The sequence below is a fragment of the Lynx rufus genome, unplaced genomic scaffold (genome assembly GCF_022079265.1).
Source record: "Lynx rufus isolate CCGP_SWC_20201006 ecotype Redwood Valley unplaced genomic scaffold, mLynRuf1.p SCAF_13, whole genome shotgun sequence".
NCBI lineage: Eukaryota > Metazoa > Chordata > Mammalia > Carnivora > Felidae > Lynx > Lynx rufus.
This window is the reverse complement of record NW_025814827.1, coordinates 18,627,987-18,650,777: the sequence shown is the minus strand read 5'-3', so window position 1 is coordinate 18,650,777 and position 22,791 is coordinate 18,627,987. Positions and strand designations below refer to the sequence as shown.

General features: G+C 42.5%; 1 protein-coding gene across 3 annotated transcripts in view; it reads left to right on the top strand.

Moving 5' to 3' along the window:
- The window catches only part of TCF12 (transcription factor 12), a 381,102-nt gene extending 371,323 nt beyond the window's left edge, over positions 1 to 9,779 (top strand). For all 3 annotated transcript variants that reach the window (XM_047075064.1, XM_047075063.1, XM_047075062.1), the window contains 2 exons: positions 4,390 to 4,543; positions 7,426 to 9,779. In XM_047075064.1, coding sequence (XP_046931020.1) covers positions 4,390 to 4,532 — 143 coding nt within the window. In that variant the 3' untranslated portion in view covers positions 4,533 to 4,543; positions 7,426 to 9,779. The remainder of the gene's footprint in view (positions 1 to 4,389; positions 4,544 to 7,425) is intronic.
- The last annotated feature ends 13,012 nt before the right edge of the window (positions 9,780 to 22,791 follow it).

The window sequence follows — 22,791 nt, the reverse complement described above, 5'->3', positions numbered from 1 at the left end:
TAGAACCCTTCATGCAGCCCATATACCTGCGCTTTGCTATGGCAGCACCTTTAGAGTTTAGTATAGCCACTGTCCTTCTCTGGACTTTATCTCTAGCAGTTGTGAGTTATTTTGGTAACCTGTTTATTTTTGGCAGCCTCTTTATCCCTGCAAGGGTTTCACCCACTGGTCACTGGGCCCAGCAATTTCTAGAAAGGTACACATTTTGTTTACATGACTACTTTGGACATTCTCTGGAGTCTTGTGCTCACCTTCTGCCTTGGGATAGTGCTTCAAGACTGTATCTGGCTATCTACAACCTGTCTTCCCTGGACAAGTGGCTATATATATCAGGAGGGCAATCAGCAGTGTATTCTGGAGAAGAGCAGGAGGAGTGGCTTCCCTTCCAAGCCTCAGATTTTGTCAAAGCATTTTTTTTGCCTTGGTACCTCACATACCAAATTCCATCTGGTCCCTGCCATTGCCAATTTAGGCCTTTCCATTATGACCAGTATAATGTTAACATTACAATTTTGCTGATCAATAGATTTTACATATTACTTTCAAGTTTGTACTTTCAGCTTTACTAATGATTAGATTAATGGTCAGACATTTCCTCCTCAGATTCTTTCACAGGTCTACTCAGTCAGCTTACTTCCCTTCCAGTGATAATTTGCGGACAATAGAACTATTAGGATTTTAGTTTCCTGGTGTCTTAGGACGTTTGAAGATAAGTGAGCAAGGACAATGGTTCCCAAATCTGACTGGTCCCAGAATCACCTGAAGCTTTTCCTTTTCCCAAACAAATTTCCAGACCCTCCCCTCAGGATATTTTAATTTAGTTGAAATGATTTGATAATAGCATATTCATAGTCTTAGCATATTCATTGGTAATACTCCTTACTAAATCTGCACTGAAATGAATAAAAATAAAATTAGTCCACAAGGATAAATGGGAGAGAAGAAAGCATAGCAAATGAGAGAGCAAAATATGTATATATGATGGAAAGTAGACAAAGTAGTGGTAATTGACTTATTTAGAAGGAAGAAATTAAGTGGAGCAGGGAGGGATATACCAACAAGAAGCAGATAATTTTGTTCCACAAAGCTCCTAGCCCCTGAAAGGCTCTATTCTTTGGAAAAGGCAGAAGTCAAGCATTACCTGAAAACAGGAAGATTAACTGCAGGTCTGTCTGCTATGGAAAAGTTGTATCCCTGTGAGTCAAAATATTAACAGAATTCTGGACAAATAATGCTGGGTTACAGGAGATAGTGTAGCAGTGTATTTCTCTGAAGAGAAATAATTTTCAATCTAGAATTCTGTGTGTAGTCAAACCATTAATCAAAGAGTGAAGAACAGAATAAAGATATTTCAGATATGCAAAGGCTTTAAAATTTTACCTCCCATGTGCATGTTCTCAGAAAGCTTCTGGAACCTATGCTGTAGGTAACCAATAAAGACAAAGACATGGGAGCCAGGAAACAAAGATTCCAGCACAAGTGAGCATCAAAAGGAAATCTCATGACAAGATCTGCTAGGCCTAGAAAATCAAGGTGCCTATTAGTCCACATTGAAAATAGAAGATGGTTAACTGCAGAAGAAAGTTTTCCAGGGAAAGAAGATGGAATTAATAGATGATACGATGGTGTCTTTGAGGTTTTAAGATAAAAAAAAATGTTGACAGGCATTTGTTAGATCTGTTGGAGCATGGGTATGAGGACAGAATTAGTATTACTAGCAAATGAAAAGCAAGGCAACTATTAACTAGAGGAAAAGCAAAAAGTCATATGAGCAAGGAAACAATGCAAAATTCTTGACTTGTGTGTTTGTCCACATAGTTATTATAAGAAATATTTACTTAATCATAATAATGTAAGAAGTGACTATGGAGTTAGCCAAAATTTGAGCTTTGGGTAGGTTGGCTCTCTTATAATTAATGAAATGTGAGAGAGACCATCACTTCTCAAGCCCTGCAGGTAATGTCTTTCTTCTACTCACCTGTACATCAGGCCTTCTGGCTACTTAATATATTTGCTATGGGCTGCTCTCACATACCAGAAAGTATTAAAAAACACTAGCATTTGCCTTTTTTGGATCAAACTTCACATTTTCTAGAGCTTACTGTAGTATTTTCTTGGTTCTTCCAGCCCTTAGTGTTCTTTGACTAACTGGCTTACAGGATCTTGCCTAACTTGAGTTTTTGCTTCTGGTCCTTTCTAGCTATTCTGATCATGCCTGCTAGATCCTCATGTGACACAAGGTCATAGTTAGCTAACAGCAATGTTTTATTATAAGAGCAATGTGAGCCTTCTTATGAGAAAAATGTGAACCTGTTTCAATTGGAAAACTTTCAGTTCTCGCTTTCTCCTCTTTGGATTTAACATGTTAATTTATGCCCTCTTTTTGGTCTCTTTAGTCATTAGACTGCTGCCTGCCTGGTAAAGGGATGTGACACTTAATAAAAAACAAAAATCTTGGGGTGCCTGAGTGGCTTCGTTTGTTAAGCATCTGGCTTTGGCTCAGTACATGATCTCACTGTTTGTGAGTTCAAGCCCTGCATTGGACTCTGTGCTGACAGCTCAGAGCCTGGATCCTGCTTTATATTCTTTGTTTCCCTCGCTGCCCCTCCCCTGCTTGTGCTCTGTCTCTGTCTCTCAAAAATAAATAAATGTTAAAAAAATTTTTTAAAAACTATTCTTATTAGTTAGAGGTGCACAATTACTTGTTAAGAAAGCAGTTCCTGATATTTTTACATAATGATTAACATGCCTTTTTATTTTACTACTTATCCTAATAAGTGTGTACCTTTCTTTCTTCATTGATCTTCCTCATTTTATAGGCTTCATGTCTTTTCCTAAATGCAGGAGCTGAGAAAGTGAGAACTCTAAGACGAAATTTTATCATTACGTATGAGTAACAGTCAGTAGAGTTAACTAGATTTACCATAATAAATACTGTTTTCATTATAAACAAGTTTTTTTAAGATTTTTTTTTTTTTAACATTTTATATTTCGGTCTTCTCCACACCCAACATGGGGCTCAAACTGACAACCTTGAAATCAAGAGTCGCATACTCTACCGACTGAACCAGCCAGATGCCCTAAGATTTTTTTTTAAGTTTATTATTTTGAGAGAGAGAGAGAGAAAGTGTGTGAGTGAGAGAGAGAGAGAGAGAGAGAGCAGGGGAGGGGGCTTATAGAGAGAGGGAGAGAGAATCACAAGCAGGCTCCATGTTGTCAGCCAGAGCCCAACATGCAGCTCAAACTCAGAAACAGTGAGATCATGACCTGAGCTGAAACCAAGAGTCGGACACTTAACCGACTGAACCAACCAGGCACAACCCCCCTTCCAAAGATTACTTTTAAGTGATCTCCACACCCAGTGTGGGGCTCAAAACCATAACCCCAAGATCTAGAGTTACATGTTCCACCATTGAGCCAGCCAGGTGCCCCTTCATTGCAGACTAAGTGATCCTTTTATATTACATTAATTAGGACATTTTTAGTCAGTTTATAAAAATATATAAAACAACTTCTCACTTACACTTTATGTTATTATCAGAAACAAAAAACCAGAAGCTGTTATGAGTTGGATATCTTGTGCTTTAAAGTCATTTAAAGAAAATATAACATGATAAGTAATTCTCACATGGATTTTGATCCAGTAGGTCTCCAGTGCAATGGATTTTCTTTCCTTTTATTTTGCATAGTAAGACCCACTACTTTTAAAAATGCCCACTTCAAAAGTTCCATCTAGTTGTCTCTGCTATCTTATATACAAAGCAGTAGAGAAGGTTTTTATCACCCTTTTAACCACACCTCTAGCTATAGAAAAAACCAATCATTATATATATATATGTAAGCACGAGATATGTACCAGCTACCTCTTTCCCTAGAGGAGTTGGCACATTTTTTATAGAAGATTGGCTGAGGGTATCTATTTCATCATTTTCTGAACTGATAAAAGTCTAGGTAAAGCACAGATGTCTCTCTCCAGGTACATGGAGAATGTCAGCATCTATATCAATCCCATGTACCATGTCTTAGCAGGATAGTGAGGAGACTTTGTAGACTAACATCAGCACTTGCCAAAATGTTTGAAGCAATAAAAGAACTGCCTCTGGAGGTTGATGTAGATGAACTCAAACACTTGAAGACTAAAGCATAAGTAGAAAAGGAGAAAACACCAAATACTAAAAAGCTTAAGCCTGGAGGTTCATGTAATCCAGGCGTTTGTGGGAGCACATTGTTGTTGCCTTTGTGTGATGTTATTCAGTGTGGAAATGAAGTTACAGAGAGGTAATATCCACAGAAAGAAAATAGAAGAGCAATTTGTTCAGTTTAAGACCTAAGAGTCCCTGATTCATAACTAATGACTATAATGATAAAAATTATTTTCCCCTGTTTCAGAGAGGAACCTTAACCCCAAAGCAGCCTGCCTTAAGAGAAGGGAAGAAGAAAAAGTTTCTGCCGTATCGGCAGAGCCGCCAACCACACTGCCAGGAACCCATCCTGGGCTTAGTGAAACTACCAACCCTATGGGTCATATGTAAACATCAGCCAGGTAAGTATGAGTATGAAAAGAAACAGCAAGAATTTACCTGATTCATCTTAAACTGAGTTAGAACCTTTGAACAGAATTCTCTGGTGGCAATGGTAATGCTAAAGGTCACATGTAATTTGAAATCCCAACAGTTTCTTTTCTGTGGTATCACCATACTTAGAAAGCCAGTGTCCTTTAATATCAAATTACTGTTCAGTGTGATAGTATCCTGTGATTTATGAAGAATTTTGGGTTCTCCTGCTCTGGATCATCATGTTTACACTCTCACATGAGTATTATTCTGATCCAAGAAGAAAACAGTGCAGTGACTCATCTGTCAAATACTTTTGCTGCCACTCACACTCCTCATTTCTCTACTCAAAAATACTTGACTGTGATCATCAACCAGTTTTTTGTTAATCCACCTACCTCTTCTTATCATGAAATCTTTATACACAAAAGAGGCACTGTTTGCTTCCATTTGGAACGACAATACAAGTTTGTAATATGCATCTTTCTTCCCTTGTAAGGCTATTAATTATACCTTTTGGAATCTAGTGAACATAAAGGTATTACATATGATAGAACCACAGTGCCCTTCTCTGTGGAATTTTACATGTTGAAAAGCTGTTCTTTTATCTTTCTATTCATGGAGTAAACACAATTCGCTTCTGTATGATTTTTTTGTTTAACAAAATGACAAAGGTAATAGAAGTTTTTGCCCAAGTAGTTAATGTGAATCATCTTTTTTCTTAACTATATACAGGTACATGATCTATAATAATCTAAGTTGTAGTTATTATTTAGGTGGCAGAAACTAATATAGATTATAATTAAATATTTGGGACACTAGCACTTTAACTGGCAGCATGGATTAGGAATACATCTGGGAACTTCATTCATATAATCTGCTTGCAGCAGGGTGTAGTTCTTTTCCCAGTTTCATCAACATATTAAAAGCAGTAAGGTAAAGCTGAGTGGATGGGAGGGAGGTGTGGAGCACAAAAAAATATGAAGTGCACTTTCATTTGGTCAGCTTTGCGCCTATCTCATTTTGAGCTGAAAGTGTAGAATTTGATAGCATATTTTGTAAACTACAAACATTACTCAATTCACCTTTTCCTGAAGAATTTGGTTCCTACCACCTCTACATGTATCCTTCCTGAGATCAAACTAGACCAATACTAAAGATTTCATTCGAGGACAAAAGGAAAAAAAGTTAATGTAATTATTTGTCATTTATAATTATAACACTAGCACACTGGAGAAAACCAAAACCACCTCCCCCACAAAAAATATCCAGCAACCTAATTATGCATATCAAAGAGAGACGTCAAGCAAGAGCTAGTTAGCTTACAGATCTTTAACACAAGCTATGTTTAATATTTTGTGGGAAATGTAGAATATCATGAGAAAATAGACTTTAAAGTTTTAAAATAAAAACACGCCATTGTTCCTCAATGCAAAAGTGACTTTCTAAATTGTCAGTTCGTTTTAAAGAAAAGTGATGAAAGGTAATTTGAGATGCTCAGGTCCCAGGTAGCCACCACGCTGTGAAAAGAGCTGTCAGATTTATCGAGCTGTCAGATTTATCACAAAGCCTGTGTCTCTCTCTAGTTGTACCTGTTTCCTCTTACTCTCCTTTCTGGTCCCTCTCCAGCTCTTTCTCCTTCAGGTCTGTCTCCCTACTTCACATCTCTTCCCCTGTTTACTTCCTTTTCTTTTATGACTTTTCTATATCTCCTACTGCTTTCATGTCTCTACCCTTATCTCTAGAATGAGGAAATTCCCACACTTAGGGTAAAATTAAACCTGAGCATTCTTACCTGTCAAAAAGAGATCAAGAATCCTTTAAAAAAAAAAAAAAAAGTTTCAGGATTATAAGAAATGCAGTAAATGAATTTTGTTCCATAACATTTTATAAGTTAGTGTTTATTATCTTAACATATGTTTTAAAAGTTGCTAATTTCATAAAGGTGGTTATCTGGTTTCACCTGATAACATTCAGTTCTTTATAGAACTGAGTAACAGATTAAAACCAGCAAAAGACTGGCCAGCAGGAAAATGACTGCTAAAACAAAAATGGCTGATAAATGGCCTTGGGGTGACTGACCCTAAAAGCACAGATTTTGCCACCACATAATATAAAGCCAAGTAGCTTTGAATATCTCAGTTATCCATTTCTAAGAGCATAACTCTATTAGGAAACAGTACTGTTGTTAGTTTAATAAAGATGTGAAAGGTGTGATTCTTGGTAAGATTATTGTCATCAAAAATGACTAACATGGAAAATTTCAGTGTTAACAACTATGTGTATTGAGACTGTAAGTGTGTAAAAAATTTGTACTAATACTAGTAAAGTTTAATAATTCATTCACTCATTGAACATTTATTGAGGATCTTCTAATGGACTGGGAATAGGGACCAGTGTGAAAACAAATACCAAATGGTCCTAACTTCAGAAACTTGCTGCTTAGAGAAGATGTATAAACTATGAACACAGTATGGTGGACTGGCTGTATCAGTAAAGGGATGCTTTCACATTGTCTCTCCACTGAGAAATGAACGAGTAGAACCTCAGAGCTCAGGTATTGCCAAGTTGAGTGTTGCATACCATTCAAAATAAAAGTTTGCATAATTGCCCCTGCTGTCATATAATCCTGTATCTTGTGATTGCTGTAATCACGTGATCTCCTTTAAAAATCTTACCACACCATTTCAATTACACCTTAAAAGCAATTCTGAAACTCTTTTATAAGTCATTGAGCAGACTGCTAATTTAGAATAAACCTGGTATAAATGAGAAATATCAATATCGATTTGTTTTTTTCTGGGGAGGTATTTATTTTTAACAGTGATATCCTAATTGGTTCTGTTCTTTCTTTTGGCTCTCCCTGCCACAGTTCCAGAGTTATCAGTAGGCTAGATAGAAGGTGACCTCTCCTCATAAGGACTTGGACAACTCAGATTATCTGAAGACACAAACCTGTTAGGAGGGAGAAGAAAAAACAAAACACTTGAAGCAAGAAACTCAAATGTAATCCTACGATCAAAGCAACTGGTCAACACTTCCATCAGAAGTGAAGATAGGAAGCTCATCAGATAGAACGTCAGCCCATGAAATGTTTGCAGCATGTCATTTTGTTGCAAGCAGTGTGTCGCTTCTGCACAATCAGAGACTGTCTCGTTCTCTCCACTCACCGTGGAAGTTGCCTTGTGCCTAAACTGAATTGACAAATGCATTGTAACTACAAATTTTATTTATTGTTATGGAACTGTAAGGTCTACATATAAAGGGAAAAAGTTAATGTGGAAAGCTGATCTATACTCAGCTGATGCCAGCATTCATTAAAGCTGTTCACGTGCAGAACAAAGCAGTGACAACCATTGGCCCTTAGCATTCCCGGCATACCTATTAGTGTCTTAAAAAGGAAGGGAAAAGTCTTTTGTTTGCCCTCTCCTATCCTTTTGCCATATGAATAGTGTTTTCCATGAAATAGGAAAATATTACTTGGTATAGCATTTCTCTCACTCTCATTTTTTCATTCATTTTTATTTTCTCTTTGTGGGTGTTATATTTGGTCTCTGAATCTGAATAGTTAATGGTCACAATCCAGAATCCTCATGTAGCCCTATGTGCTTTGCATATTTACCTTACAAAAATCAACAGAGACCATCTGTGACCATACCCTAGCTAAGATTTTAAAGGGGGAAATTTTGTCCCCTAGATTTTCCCCAAAATAAACATTGCTTTATTTCTAATAATAACCAAGACTTTTCAAGCTTCTAGGTTTCATAGTAAAGCTTGTAATAGCAAGAGTGTAAATTACAAGGGAAGAATCTACTTAGAAATTGCTTTGTTTTCCAAGCAGTAAGTACTACATATAGTACTTGTAAAGTGTTAGCTGTAAGTAAGCACAAAATGGATTTAAAATACAAAGAAGATTTTCAGGCTGTGATTATGGTGACTGTAACAAAACCCAGTAGTCACCGAGGCAGGTAGTGTGATAAATGAACACAGCACTCTGAGGCTAATTACCTAATGGAATACAAGAGCAATGGTCACCCGTGTTTCCTTATCCTCGCCTTTATTTCTCTGTCACTTGGATGGCTGGTCAATGGGGAGGAATTCAGTGGGTGATTTAATCAACCGCAAACCATCTGCCCCTGTCCCAAGAAGATGAGCCAGATTAGCAGTAAACCAGTGCTTGTCGGTCCATCTTAGCACAGTACATTAAGGCACCCCTCTGTTTCTAATCCTTCAGAGTTGTTTTTTAAGATATCATAATCACTTTGAACTTCCATGAAATCTGTCTTCCACCACAACAGCCCTGGGAGAGAAAAACATGCTAAACAAGGTTGTCTTGGCTTAATAATTCCTTATGGCCAATATCAACAAAGGCAGTCAGCACACAGAAGAAAGGACCCAAATCACTATGTAACTCAAAGATTTCTGTTAATTTGAAAGAACAAAAACAATTAAGACAGGACTTCAGATCCTCCAATCAGGATGATTCCTAACAAATCGGTCTTTTGTGAACTTAGTGGACTTTTTGGTTACTTTAATTTGCATATATTCTCCAATTACATCAGACTCTATCTGTGGCCTTGTTCTTCATTTCAGTGTTAATCAGCTAAACAGAAGTCGTTGCTTATGATGTGTGAGTGAACATACGCCACTGCCTGGCCTTTTTTTCTTCAGAGCTTGTTGTCTTTTTCGCTATATTAGACTTTGCAGTATGCCCAGAAGCTTTCCTTCATAAAATAGAAAGAAAAAAACATTTGGCTTATTTTTCACTGTAGCTAGTCTTTTATACAATAATCTTGTAAGAAAATTTCTTGAATTCTAAATATTACTCTTTCTAGATTTTTGAAATCGAAAAGTTTTCAGTAAAAAGTTTCTTACTTTATTTTATTATATTAGGTAGTAAAAATGTAGGGTTATTTACCATAACCTGTTCATTAATATCAGAAATTTACAATAGCATTTTAAGACCATAGTAGGATTCTAGCATACCGTGTAGTACCTATGGAGTATTGTAAGAGCTAATTGTCCGAGATGAATTGCTTCTCATCTTGTTCTCCAGTTTCCATTGTTGGTTTATTGCAGATTTGTATCCTGTGTCAAATTCAAGGTATTATTGATAAACCTTTTCAACCAGCAGCAAGAAGTTCAAAATTTTTTCTGTCACTGTAACAGAAAACACAATATGTATATAACATTTATGTAGCAATAAATGTGCCATCTTTTTTTTAACATAGTAAACTAGTGAGTTTTTTACATTCCTCTCTCAAAGAATAATGCATTTTGTTCTTTTCTCCATCTCATTCCTTCCACACTGCTTTGCTTTTTTCTCCCCAGCTTTGTTGACACATAATTGACATAGCATTGTGTAAGTTTAAGGTGGACAATATAATGATTTGAGACCTGCATATATTGCAAAATGATTACCACAGTAAAGTTTTAACATATCCATCACCTCACATAATTGCTTTTTCTGTGTGTGTGGTGACAATTTTTCAGGCTGACCGTGCTTTTCATAATCTGCATTATTTACAACATTATCTGGGAGGCCCATCAGGATAGAATCAGGTTTGTGGAGCCAAGTTGGTAATCTACTTTGTAGTTGCCCTGGCTTGTGTATTTCTCCCCTTGCCCTCTCTACTGATTGTGGCCTTTTTAGCCTTTTCCTGGAGGTTGACCAAACTTTGATTAGTAGTTAAAATCTCTTCTGCAGATTGAGAAAAAAGCAAAGATGGAAAAACATACAAATGAGGCTTTTCAAATTAACAATTTTTGAAGTACTTTCACATTTTATATCCCTTTTCTCACAAATGCCTATGTCATAATTAGAAAATGTTATTATTTACTGTTTTCAGATAAAAAGCTCTGCTTTCATCTAGGTTTTCCCACACCCACACCCACCCGTCACCACCACAGATATATGTAGAGACTATCCGTGAGGACTTAGTGCCAAGCAAGAACCTGAGATGAACCATGGACAAACATTTTTGGACAAACTTTCCGTATGGCCTGTGTGTAAGATACCTATGATTGTGATCACACTCTCTTGGGATCCTGGCACATTGCTTCTCTCGGTTAATTGTGAAGTCCACTGTTCACCTTGGGAGGCCCAACAGATCATTTTACTAATCGTGGGATATGTGAAAGCAATTAAACATTGTACTTTGGTTTCTCTTTATACAAAATGATAAACTAAAAAGTTGTATCTAAGAAGAAAATATAGAATGTTAGAGCTGAAATGACATCTAGAGACCATCTCATCAATTGCCTCATTAATAGATTTGTAAAAACTGAGGCCTAGAGGGTTGTATGTCTCCAAGAGCACGTAATTAGTAAGAGATCCAGACATTTAAAACTTCTACAAAATCTCCTTGGCTTTATTTTCTCTTCTTTATAGATTTTTAGGCCAATTTTATGCAGTGGCTTTGTTTTTGTTTTCCTCTACTGTATTTTTCTCTGTTGCTTTCCTCTGGTTCATATGTTTTTTTCTTTGTGGAAACTCAAAATTTTACATCGTGTGTACATGTGTATGTAGGTGTTTGTGTGCATAAAGATGAAAGAGTATTAGCTTTTGGCATCAAACAGTCCTCAGTTCAAACCCAAGCTCATCTAATTAGCTCCATTTCCTTATCTGAAAAGTGGCGACACATATTCGAATTGTGTAAGTATTGAATGAAACAATGTATGGGAAGCTCTTACCATGGTTCCTGTCACATAATAAGTACTCAATAAATGATAAATATTTTTTAAATAAATAGTAGCTCTCCTTAAAACCAGCTCCCAGGATGATTCCTGTTTAGCCATCCTGTGAGAGGTAAATGGTGGTCAAGTCAACCCCAAGAGATGTTGACCCATCTTTGCAGCAGCCTACTTTCTTTCGGGGGCAATCCAAAAAAACATTTATTTTCACCACCCTCCTAATGGCCACATTTTTTAAGCCATCACATTTCAAAAGAGTGAGCCAGTAGGCTGCCCTGTCACACTGTGTGGGTTGGTAGCTGTGTCAGTTTGGATCCTCCAGAAGCAGATGCCAACATGAAGTTAGAAGGATTTATTGGTGCTAGCACCAGTGGGAAACAACAGGGAAAGGAATCCAGAGTAGTCAGGGATGCAGCTCTGATATCTATAAAAGAAAGTGGAGGGTGGGGAGTGTGGAGAAGGAAGAAGTCTTAGGAAGAGCATCAGGCTGCCTTGTAGCCCTGAAAAAGTCCTGAGCAGTCTAATGGGGTCCATGAAGGTTGCTCGTTGAGGAGTGTTGGGTTGGGCAGAAATGATAAGGTAGTTCTGTCCCTGTTGTGGCCAGTCATTTCGTGGGAGTTACCTGGGGAGGCAGACCTCAGGAACACTGCAGCCAAGGTGCTGCACCGGGAAGCTGACAGCGAATTCCCCCAACAGGTTAGCCCTGTAAGGGAGCTAGAGCTGTCCTGCCACAGCTTGCACAGCGTCTCATTGCTATCTCCTAAAAACTGGCAAAACCCAGAGGCGCCTGTGTGGCTCAGTCGGTTAAACGTCTGACTCTCAGTTTCAGCTCAGGTCATGATCTCACGGTCCATGAGATCGCGCCCCACGTGAGGCTCTGCGCTGGCAGCATGGAGCCTGCTTGGGATTCTTTCTCTCTCTCTCTCTGCCCCTACCCACTCACACTCACTTGCTCACTCTCAAAAAACAAACTGGCAAAATGCAGAGGATTGCAGAGCAGTCACTGGAACCATAGGCGATCTCAACAGGATAATCAGTATTTGAAAAATTGCCACTCTTAACTCCTGGAAGTCTGTGGTGTTATTGAGATCGATGAATCCCATTCCTCCTCCATTTTTGTGGTCTGTGATGCAGACCAGTAGTCTGGATCCAAACTTCCTAAGGTTGCTTGTGTCTGGTATCCTGGTGTTCACAGGACATTGAGATAGTCCCTGCCTGCTGGATCAGTGGGTAGTCCAGAGTCTCCTGGGTTTGAAGGGCCACAATGTCCTCATCTTTTTGGAGTGGTCCCCTATGAGTTCCCCTGCCCAGGAGCTCTTACCCCTGCCCATGGGGCATGTTCATGGGACTAGAAACCACCTTCCTGTCTTCTTTTTCTTTCCTTCTTGAATCATGTATTCCAGAAGGCAACCTGAAAGGGTTTTTCTGTTCCCTTTGGCCCAGACCTCCAGTCTTTTCCCAAAACTGATATGGGATGCTGCTGCAATGCTACCAAGTTTTCCTTTCCCACTCTTGAGGGTCGATGCTCCACTAGACAGGGTCCTGGCTAAAGTATTCGGCCTCTCTGATCCATTTTAACCTTGGGCACTGTAAACACAATGCCCCAGGCCTCCAAGCCCTGAAAACATGTACAACCTGAAAAAATATTACAGAGCTAAAAGATTTAAAAAATTGCAAAAATGAAAATAGTTTTAAAAATAATTATTAAAATTATCTCAAAGTTGCATAGCAAAATAAAATTACTCTTTAATGTGGAACTTGAGCTCTTTTTAATATATTTCATTTTTTTGTTTTGGTTTCTGTGAAGATTTTACTTTTAAGTAATCTCTATACCCAACGCGGGGTTTGAACCCACAACCCCAAGATCAAGAGTCTCATACTCCACCAACTGAGCCAGCCAGGTGCCAGGTGTACATATATATATATCAATGTATTTGTTATAATGAAGACTAGGTCTTCCAAAGGTCGTAAAACCATTCTGGGTTTCTTCAATTCCACAATCTTTTTACTTACCACTTTTTTCTTCTCTGTTTCTTGATTGTTTCCTTGGGAAGAAACAGAACACTGTCTTACCCTCTGGAGCAAGGTCCCTCTATGTATGTCTGGAGATCTAACCTAGCGCCTAAGGCCATGAGGACCCCCAGGGACAGCACAGATTTTTTAGAAGCTGTTAACAGACCCCTTTTCCCCTGATCTCAGGCAGGGTCCCTTGAAGCCCTATGAGGTATTTTGCTTTCTCCATTTCTCTGGACTTTAGCAGCCTTTTTTTTTTTTTTTTTTTCTGCAAGGCAGTCTTTTCTAGACGGTCCTTCATGGGCCAAGGTGGCAACTCCATGCTGGGAGCAGGCTGTGGCAGAGCCTCTGTTCAGCAAGCTGGAGGGACCACCTTGACCTGAAATATGACCCAGCTATTCGCCACGATGGTTTTTTTCCGTCCTCTGAGTGCTCCCAGTGACCACCCTCGCAGCTTAGAGAAATTGGATAAAGTTTCAAACCAGCACAGTAATGAAGCTAGAACCCCTGTCTTGTAGGGCCTCGAGCATTCATTCGAAAGCCCTGCCTCGTGGGGGCCACCTCACACTCAAAAGGTGCAGGCTAGAAGATCCTCTTCGCTGACACCTCCATTCTGTCAGGCTGGGCCACCACACCTACTCATTCCAGGCCTCCCCTGGGCAATTCCACCTCATCCTCATTAAACCCTGTGCTGAAAGGGGCAGGGCTGTTTTTCAGACTCTCGGCAATGAGTTATTGATCAACGCTGATAGTGCAAGGAGCTTGATCTCACCCTGGGCTGGCAGAGATTAATTAGCTTGATTCCCAAACATAATTCCTAATTAGGCACAGGAAGAAAAGAAAGAAAACACAAAGGAACTACTCTTTCCCCAGAACCGCTGACCTTCTCTCTGTCCAAGGGTGGAGGGGGAGAAGCAGGAAACAGAGCAAGAAGCAGGTAAACATGTCCTAGCACCTGAGAGCTTCCTGCCTCCCCCAGGTCCAAACCTGGGGCCGCCAGCCCATGAACGCAAACAGTGCCGAGGAAGGATTGCCTTCCTGCAAAGGTCTCCTGTGAAAATGTGTGTTTAATTGCTTTGCTTTGCTCCCTGCCTAATGATGCATAGGAAGGCACAATTAAGCAGGAGGCTTTGAACTACCTGCTCTAGGCTTGCTTATCCAGGGGGACCGAGGATGCCAGCAGAGGAAAATTCGGCTGCATTGCGCTGGAGGAGAAAGGTTGGGTGTGTGGACTGGATAATCACCCTGAGACCTGAGTAGAAATAGGGGAAGAACCATTTCCTGCAAGAACCATTTCCTGCAGCTGGGAAACAGGAGACCTCTTGCTCTATTACTGGCATTTTCTAGAACTTTCCAGCCAGGACTGACAGCCCAAAAGGCTCTTCCCTGGTAGTGGGGAAAGTGATGTGAGGTACGAGGGATCTACAACTTAGCAGCCATGAGATCTGACTAAACAATCATTCAGAGCTTTAGTTTCCTCTTCTGTAAAATAGGGATAAATAATAATCATACTAACTCACATGATTGTGGGAATTAACTAAGGAATTTCAGAGGTGCATGGCACATAATAGACACTTGCAAATACCCCTAAATGAAAGCAACCCAAGGGAGCAGCAAATAAAAAATGAGAACTTGCACATGTATTATTTCTTCACTGGCACACATTTAATAGGCTTGACAATGTGTCAGATTGCTGAAATCTAAGCCATACGAGCGACGTGCCATTGCTGAGATCACAGTGGGAAGACAAATGGGTGGTGGTGGTGGGGCCAGCGGGGGCGGGGGGGGGGGGGCGGTGGTTGCAGACAGTGTGACCAGGGAAAGATAGTAGAGTCAGTACAGAAAGACAAGGACTCTGGCCAGTGTTGACTGCCAGGGAGGGGATACAAAGAAGCTGTGCCACACTTGAGTTTGACCAGGAAAGAACAAGAGAGTTCAATGGCAAGCTAGTGATGAGCTCAAGAGGGTAACAAATGGGAGTCCCTGCCGTCAGTGGTAGGCATTGCAGGAATGGAGGGGATCCCCTGCCCCTCCCTACCAACCACCCACATCCATACCAAAATGTGGGCTCTATCAACCCCTTCACATCTCTCTACTCAACCTTTGTTTAGATCCTGATCCAAACCAACTAACTACAGAAAGCTATCAGACACTTGGGGAAATTTGAACACAGGCTGGACACTTGATGCTATTAAAATAATGGTTTATGTTTTTAGATGTGATACTGTGGTGCTTTTTCTAACAGTCCTTGTCTTTTAGAGATACATAGTGAAGTGTTTATCGAGGGAATGATACAATGTCTGGAATTAGCTAGTGTAATCCCGTGGTGGGGAGCAGGGGTAGCGTGGAGTAAGGAGGTTTAGATGAAACAAGGTTGGCTTGAGTTGACAGCTGTTATGTGGGGTTGCATTATGCTCTCTGCTTTTGTGATGTTTGAAATTTTTCATAATAAAAAGTGGAAAGAAAGGAGAAAGACTGGAAGGCAGGAAGGAAGGGAGGGAGGGAGTGAAGGAAAGAAGGAAAAAGATTTTGCTCAAGTGTCCCTTCTGAGAGATCTTCCCTGATCCCCACATTGGCAGGGGGAGAGCAGGCTGTTTTCTGCTCAGCTGGAGCAGTGAGGCTCATGAGACAGGAGAGACACCCTAGGAACATCCCTAGCTCAGGGACCAGCCACAGCATGGAGAGAGACAGCAGGACGGGCTGACGATGGAGGAACATGGCTCTGGAGGTACACATGACATTGGGTGGTGAAGGATCATAGAACCAGGAGGGAGGTATTAGAAGGGAAAATATTAAAAGCTGTCAAGGAGGAAGCAATGTGAGCCAACTTCCCTACCTAAGGAAGGGGGGCAGGGTGGAGGGGAGAGTGCTCCAGGATTAGAGTGATTTTTTTTCTGAAGGAGAAGGGGTCCTATTTTACCTCCAGGTACAAGCCAGGAGGCATCTGGAAAGACCCAGGCCACTCAAGGAAGCATCTGTTCCTCCACCAGCCAGCATATGGCCCTGGCCTAGGTACTGGCCCGGTCACCACCAAGGGCAAAGCCTCTCCCACAAGGCTTCTTCAGGAATGATAGGCCAGCCCTGAGTCCTTGGGTGATGAGAGCGTTCCCATTTCCCTGGGGCTTCTCCAGAGGTTTCCAGCAGGCTGAGAACCCTCCTGCACTGACCCTCTCCCAGAGGGAGGCTCTATCCTAGCACATCCTCATGGGGGAAAGAATGTGTGTGGGGCGGGAGTAGGGGGGTGACATGTCCAGATTTGCCTAGAGAGGCTGGTAATGGAGAGTAAAGCATCTGCCAACCAGTTTGGGGAAAAGTGGATTTTGCAACAACCTGGATGATGTTAAGTGCTTGAGGGGCCTGAGAAGACCAAATGTTTAATATTTGGGAAAGAGACTGTCTAAACAAAGTAATTAGGAAGCTCCTTTGTAGTGATATGAAAGAGATGAATTGTGTTTATCCGACATCAAAGGACAGGAGCTACAATAGGGAATGAGGCTCATGGCAGCGTGGGCAGGGCAGGAGTAGAGACCTAGTGGTCCCTGGCGTGGGGGGAGGAGAGTTCCCAATAGTGTGTGTTTTGAGGATCTCTTTGAAGAGATAAAGATAAAACTGTCTCCCACTCATTTAATGCTCTTCCTAAAACCTACCTCCCAGATTTAACGCTTTTCCTAAAACCTCGCTCCCAAAGCCACCTTTTCAACAGCACCGTTTACCAGAGACCGGGAGAAACACAAGAGCCTGCCCTCCACTGTGTGCCATTGCGAACGGAGTGCTCACAACTGCTCCCCTCTTAAGGATAAACTGAGAGGACAGCAGCCCAGCCCGTGGTGCAGTCAGGCAAGCTGGGCTTTGCAGTTCAAAAGAAGTGGCTGAGAATCTTGTGTCTGCGTCCACTGCCTGGATGACCCTGGGCAAATCCCTCAGCCTCTCTAAGCATAAACTGCCTTGCTCGTCAATGAAAACGGCAGTCCCTAAATCACAAGGATGTGGTGTAGGAGGAGAGGGCAGCTGGAGAAAAGGAAGCAGAGTGCTGATAGCAGGATATGCTGTGTAGGCCCCATCCTCTAGGGTTAAGGCTGGCCCAGGGCTGGCCTGCAGGAACACAGGATGACACCTGAGGTTCATTTAACCCGCAAATTCAGTGACTCTACCTTCAATCTCACACTTTTGAAGTGTTTACGGGTGAAATGAAAGGATATCTGGGATTTATTTTTAAAATATTCCAGCAGGGGCGCCTGTATGGCTCAGTCAGTTAAGCGTCTGGCTCTTGATCTCGGTCGGTTCGAGCCCCGCACTGACAGTGTGGAATCCGGCCAGGGTTCTCTCTCTCCCTCTCTCTCTCTGCCCCTACCCTGTGTGTGTGTGTGTGTGTGTGTGTGTGCGCACACGCTCTCTCAAAATAAATAAATTTTTTAAAACTTTAAAAATAAAATAAAATATTCTAGCAAAAAGTACAGAGTAGGTAAGACAAGAATGCCAGAACATTGATCATTGTTGAAACCAGATGAATAGACATGAAGATTTATTATTTTATTTTCCACTACTTTTATGTGTGGTTGACATTGTTCATAATAAACAGTTAAAGTCACAAAAACAAATTTCTGTCCCTGTAGCTCTAGTTCCCTCCTGGGGGAGCTGATGGGGTTCCCTGACCTTCCCTCCCTCCTTCAAATGTTCAGCATCTCTGAAGTTGGTGCTTTGAGAAATGAAGACAGTCACAGCACAGACCAGCAGGAGAGGCAAAGAGATGAATGAGAAATTACAAGGCAGCAAGGCGTGCACCCCTGCATATTGGGGATGCAAGGTTCTGGGACCTGAAGAGGGAGCAGCTAACTCAGGAGAGAAGGTGTCAGGCAAGACCAGTCACAGTCACAGTCACACTGAGAGTCAGGCCAGAAACAGTGGCCTGGGGGACTGTGGGCCTCCCGCGGTTGGGGGAGTTTAGATCAGAAGCCCATCCACTGCACCACACAGATTCTTTTATTCTTTTACTTGCTGAATGGAGCTGAATTCTCTGTTGTTGTTTTTTTTTTTAGTTAATTTATTTTGAGAGAGAGAGAGAGAAAGTGCAAGTAGGGGAGGAGCAGAGTGGGAAAGAGCAAGAATCCCAAGCAGGCTCCACACTGTCAGCACAGAGCCTGACACAGGGCTCGAACCCACAAACCGTGAGATTATGACCTAAGCCCAAGTTAGAGGCTTAACGAACCGAGTCACCCAGGCATCAATGGAGCTGAATTCTAATCAAACCCATCTGGATTCTCCTGAGACAGGAGTTAGACGTCTGTTGAACGAGCAGGACGTCGTAAGGTTTGCTCCAGCCACTGAGTTCAGTCTTCGTAGTAGAAATAAATCAGGTTTCCTAGACAAGCCTCAGTCCCGTGTCCATTCCCTCATTCATTCAATTAGTTACAGATCATTTTTCATCTCTCCCAATTCAATGAGTCAGGAATTGAGGCAGGGCTCTGTGGGCAGTTCTTCTGCTGCACGTGGCATTAGCTGGGGTCATCCTACCTTCCAGGGGCTCACCGCCTCGTTGGGGAGGCAGGTAGGTCAACACAAAGTTACTACACTCCAGGAGTACTACACTTCAGATCTTCAGTCTTCATGGTAGGAGTCCTTCCTAGAAGATGAAAGGTTCTTTGCTAAATAATATTACTGTTGTAGCCAGCCAAGCACACACAGTCTAAAAAACATACAATTTTTTCTTACCTCCCGGTTCAAGTCATATCTTCTAACACAGGTTGCACAGGGCAGGGCGAGGTCTGTGTCGAGGCAAACTCTGTGCCTGATTCCACTCACCCTCCACCACCACCCCCGCCCCCAGCTCTCTAATGCCTGGGGTGCTGTGAACTCAGCCTGCAGGCCTGATCAGTGCCTCCTCTACTAGGGTGTCCCCTTCTCCTCCATGGTTATCTTTTCTCTAACTTCTCTTCCTCCCCTGGGTCCTACTTCTTCTTGCCAGACCAGGGCTTTGCCCATCATGCAGCATCATTCCAGATGGACAGAGGCGAAGGGGCCACCAGATCCTGCAGATGGAACATGTGTAAGAGAACCAGACCCCGGCCACAACCCAGTCAAGCCACCTGTGAGCACATCTCCTGCATGTTGTTCTGCTCAAAGACTTGACATTGTGTAACTAGGTACCCCTTTTTCCTAGCTCTGGGGTGTACACAGACCTGGAAAAAGGGTGCATATTTGTATACAGGGGGAGGAGACATCCGGAAGTTGGGGCTAGGGTGTGAGCCCTCCCCTCTGCTGGTTGTAAAAAGTGGGAGGCAGCAGGATATTTCCCGCTGAATGAGCGAGAGCTCCTGGGCCAACCTCCCCTCCTAACTGCTCAGTGAGGCCCAGGGGATGGCCAAGTCTTTTTAGGAAATAGGTGACTCAGACAGCAAGAGACCCCAAACAATTTAAAAGTGAAATTGCATTCCTTTTTTTTTTTTTTTGTTTAATGTTTATGTTTGAGAGAGACAGAGCACGAGCAGGGGAGGGGCAGAGAAAGAGAAGGAGACACAGAATCCAAAGCAGGCTCCAGGCTCTGAGCTGTCAACACAGAGCCCCATGTGGGGCTCAAACTCACGAATGGTGAGATCATGACCTGAGCTGGAGTCAGACGCTTTACTGACTGAGCCCCAGGCACCCCTGAAATTGCCTTTCTTAGGATTCTCTGCGTCAGGAATTCTTATCCTGCCCCATTTCTCCACACCTGGGAGGGGAGGGACCCAGAGCCCAGCAGAGACTCACAGGACTTAAGTGCCCCAGAGCATGGCCAAGTCATGCTGGTCTGCAAGCCAGCTGCAGCTATCACACGGTAGGAGTGGGAGAGTGACATGCAACCAGATGACCTTTCATGGGGGCACCGCCCACACCCTGCTTTCAGTCCCGTCTCTGTGGCCTAGGACCCCCATCCCATGTATCCTGAAAGGAGAAATTCACCTTCCCACGCTCCGTGTTCCTTTCTGGAGCAATGAGGATGAACTGCTCAGTCCCCCTGGAGTTTGGCCCTGCTGTTTCAGTCCTGACTGCCCCCTGCCCCTGCTGACTCCCATGTCTGCCCCCCCTGTCTCATGGCCTTCTGACCTGCCAGTCAATCCTTCCCGTGCCCAGCCTAGATGAACCTAAACCTGAGTGCATGCTGCTCTACTTCTTCCTGCTAAACATGGAAATCACTCTTTTTTTTGAGAGAGAGAGAGAGAGAGACAGACAGTGCGAGCTGGAGAGGGGCAGAGAGACGGGGAGAGAGGAAGAATCCCAAGCAGCCTCCACACCGTCAGTGCAGAGCCCAGTGTGGCTTGAACCCACGAACCTTGAGATCATGACCTGAGCTAAAATCAAGAGTCAGACGCTTAACCGACTGAGCCACCCAGGCGCCCCAGAAATCACTCTTCTTAGCTGGCTTAGAAAAGATCAATTAAGATGTGGATATGGATCGAGTCCATTCAATTGTCTCAATCATTGAATAAAGAATTTAGTTATTTAGACTAACTAAATATATTAGACTACTTACACTAACTAAATAAATCAGATTCATTTTTAAAAATTTTAAATAAGTCTCAACTTCATCCAGAGACCAAAAAGCCTGTGGAAGGCGAGACGGGAGAATCTCTGAACTTCAAGCTCTTCCCACACCCCTACCCATGTGCATCATAGCCCCTCACGCAGAGGACACACTGGAGGCGCTCAGCCAACACCGCTGGCTGGTCCATTCCCTGGGGAAGGCGATGTGATCACGGACAACCTGCCTTTTCTGCCCACACAGGGCTCTAGGGAAGGCAAGTGCTCCTCCTTGGAAGGCAAACAAAGTAAGATGAGAGGAGGGAACTCAAAGCAATGGAGAGGGGATGGCACGAGGAGGGGGTGTTTCATTTTCCTTTACTGGGGAAGTTACCCACAAACCTTCTCTCCCCATGCGGGTCTCCATTCCAAGTCTCCTCCTCAGAGACCAAATCCTGGCCTTAGGCTTGATGTGCCCTCCAGCCAGCAGGCGATCATTCCTCCTGATGGATCTGATAACAACAAACGCAAAACTTCCAACAACCCAGTGGATTTAAACAGGAAGTGGTCACTGCTCCCAAAGAGAGGGTCCCAGCTGGGGACCGGAGGCAACATGAAGGGCTCCTGGGGAATCCTTCTCTTACAGGCTTCCTGGGCCCTGCCTTCGACAGGAAGAGCGGCTGGGGATGCTGTTGGCTGGAGCCAGCTGGGTCCAAAATGGAATCATGCTTCCAAGGAACCGAAATTTCTGGGGGTAAATACGTCCCTGTTTGCATCTTTGATTGGGACAGTTCCCCAGTGTATCTTTTGACTGGGAAGTAGAATGATCCCCTCTCCACTAGAGAGCAGGAAAGGGAAGATCTAACCATCCTAAGCATACATCTGGGTAAATGTTTGGCTGTGAAAGAGAGAGACACAGAGTGTACATGTGAGAGAGTGTGTGTGACAGAGAGTGTTGTGTGTGTGCATGTGTGTGTATGCGAGAGGGGGAGTGAGCGAGAGAGCACCTGTGAACAAGCTAGCATTTGGATCGATGTGAAGACTTTTACTCCTACTTTTGAAAAGTCCCCATCCCTTGAAGAATGCACCAGCCACAAGAGGAAAAACACAGAGAAAGTGTCTGTAAAACAAGGAATGATTTGTTTGGAGGATAATTTATGTAAAAGTGCCAGGAACACAACACACAATAAACACCAGGTAACGTTATTTCAAGAAACCAAAGGCAGTCGTTAAGGTCAAAGGCCTTAGGGACCCAGGGGTCTGGATTTGAATCCTGACTTGGCTTGTGACCTTAGGCTTAATCTTTTTCTGTTTAACTTTTTCTTTTCAGTAATTTTAGATTTCCAGAAGAGTTGCTAGTATGGTACAGAAAGTTCCCTTGTATCCTTTACCTTGCTTTGTCTAGTGTTAATCACTTACATAACAACATAGCCATGGTACATTTATTAAAACTAAGAAATTAGGGCGCCTGGGTGGCGCAGTCGGTTAAGCGTCCGACTTCAGCCAGGTCACGATCTCGCGGTCTGTGAGTTCGAGCCCCGCGTCAGGCTCTGGGCTGACGGCTCAGAGCCTGGAGCCTGTTTCGGATTCTGTGTCTCCCTCTCTCTCTGCCCCTCCCCCGTTCATGCTCTGTCTCTCTCTGTCCCAAAAATAAATAAACGTTGAAAAAAAAATTTTTTTTAAACTAAGAAATTAACAATGGAACATTACTAGTAACTAAACGACAGATCTTATTCAGATTCCACCATTTTTTCCACTTAGATCGTTTTTCTGTTCCGTGACCTCCAAACCATGATATTGCCTTGCATTTTTACTATGTGTCCAGTCTGTGACCATTAACCGATCTTTCCTTCTTTTCTCACGATTCTGACACTTTGAAGAGTACTGGGCAGGTATTTTGTAGACTATACCTCAATTTGGATTTTTCTGGCATTTTCTCATGATTAGACTGGGGTTATGGGGGTGCCTGGGTGACTCAGTCGGTTAAGTATCTGACTCTTGGTTTCAGCTTGGGTCATGATCTCACACTTCCGTGAGT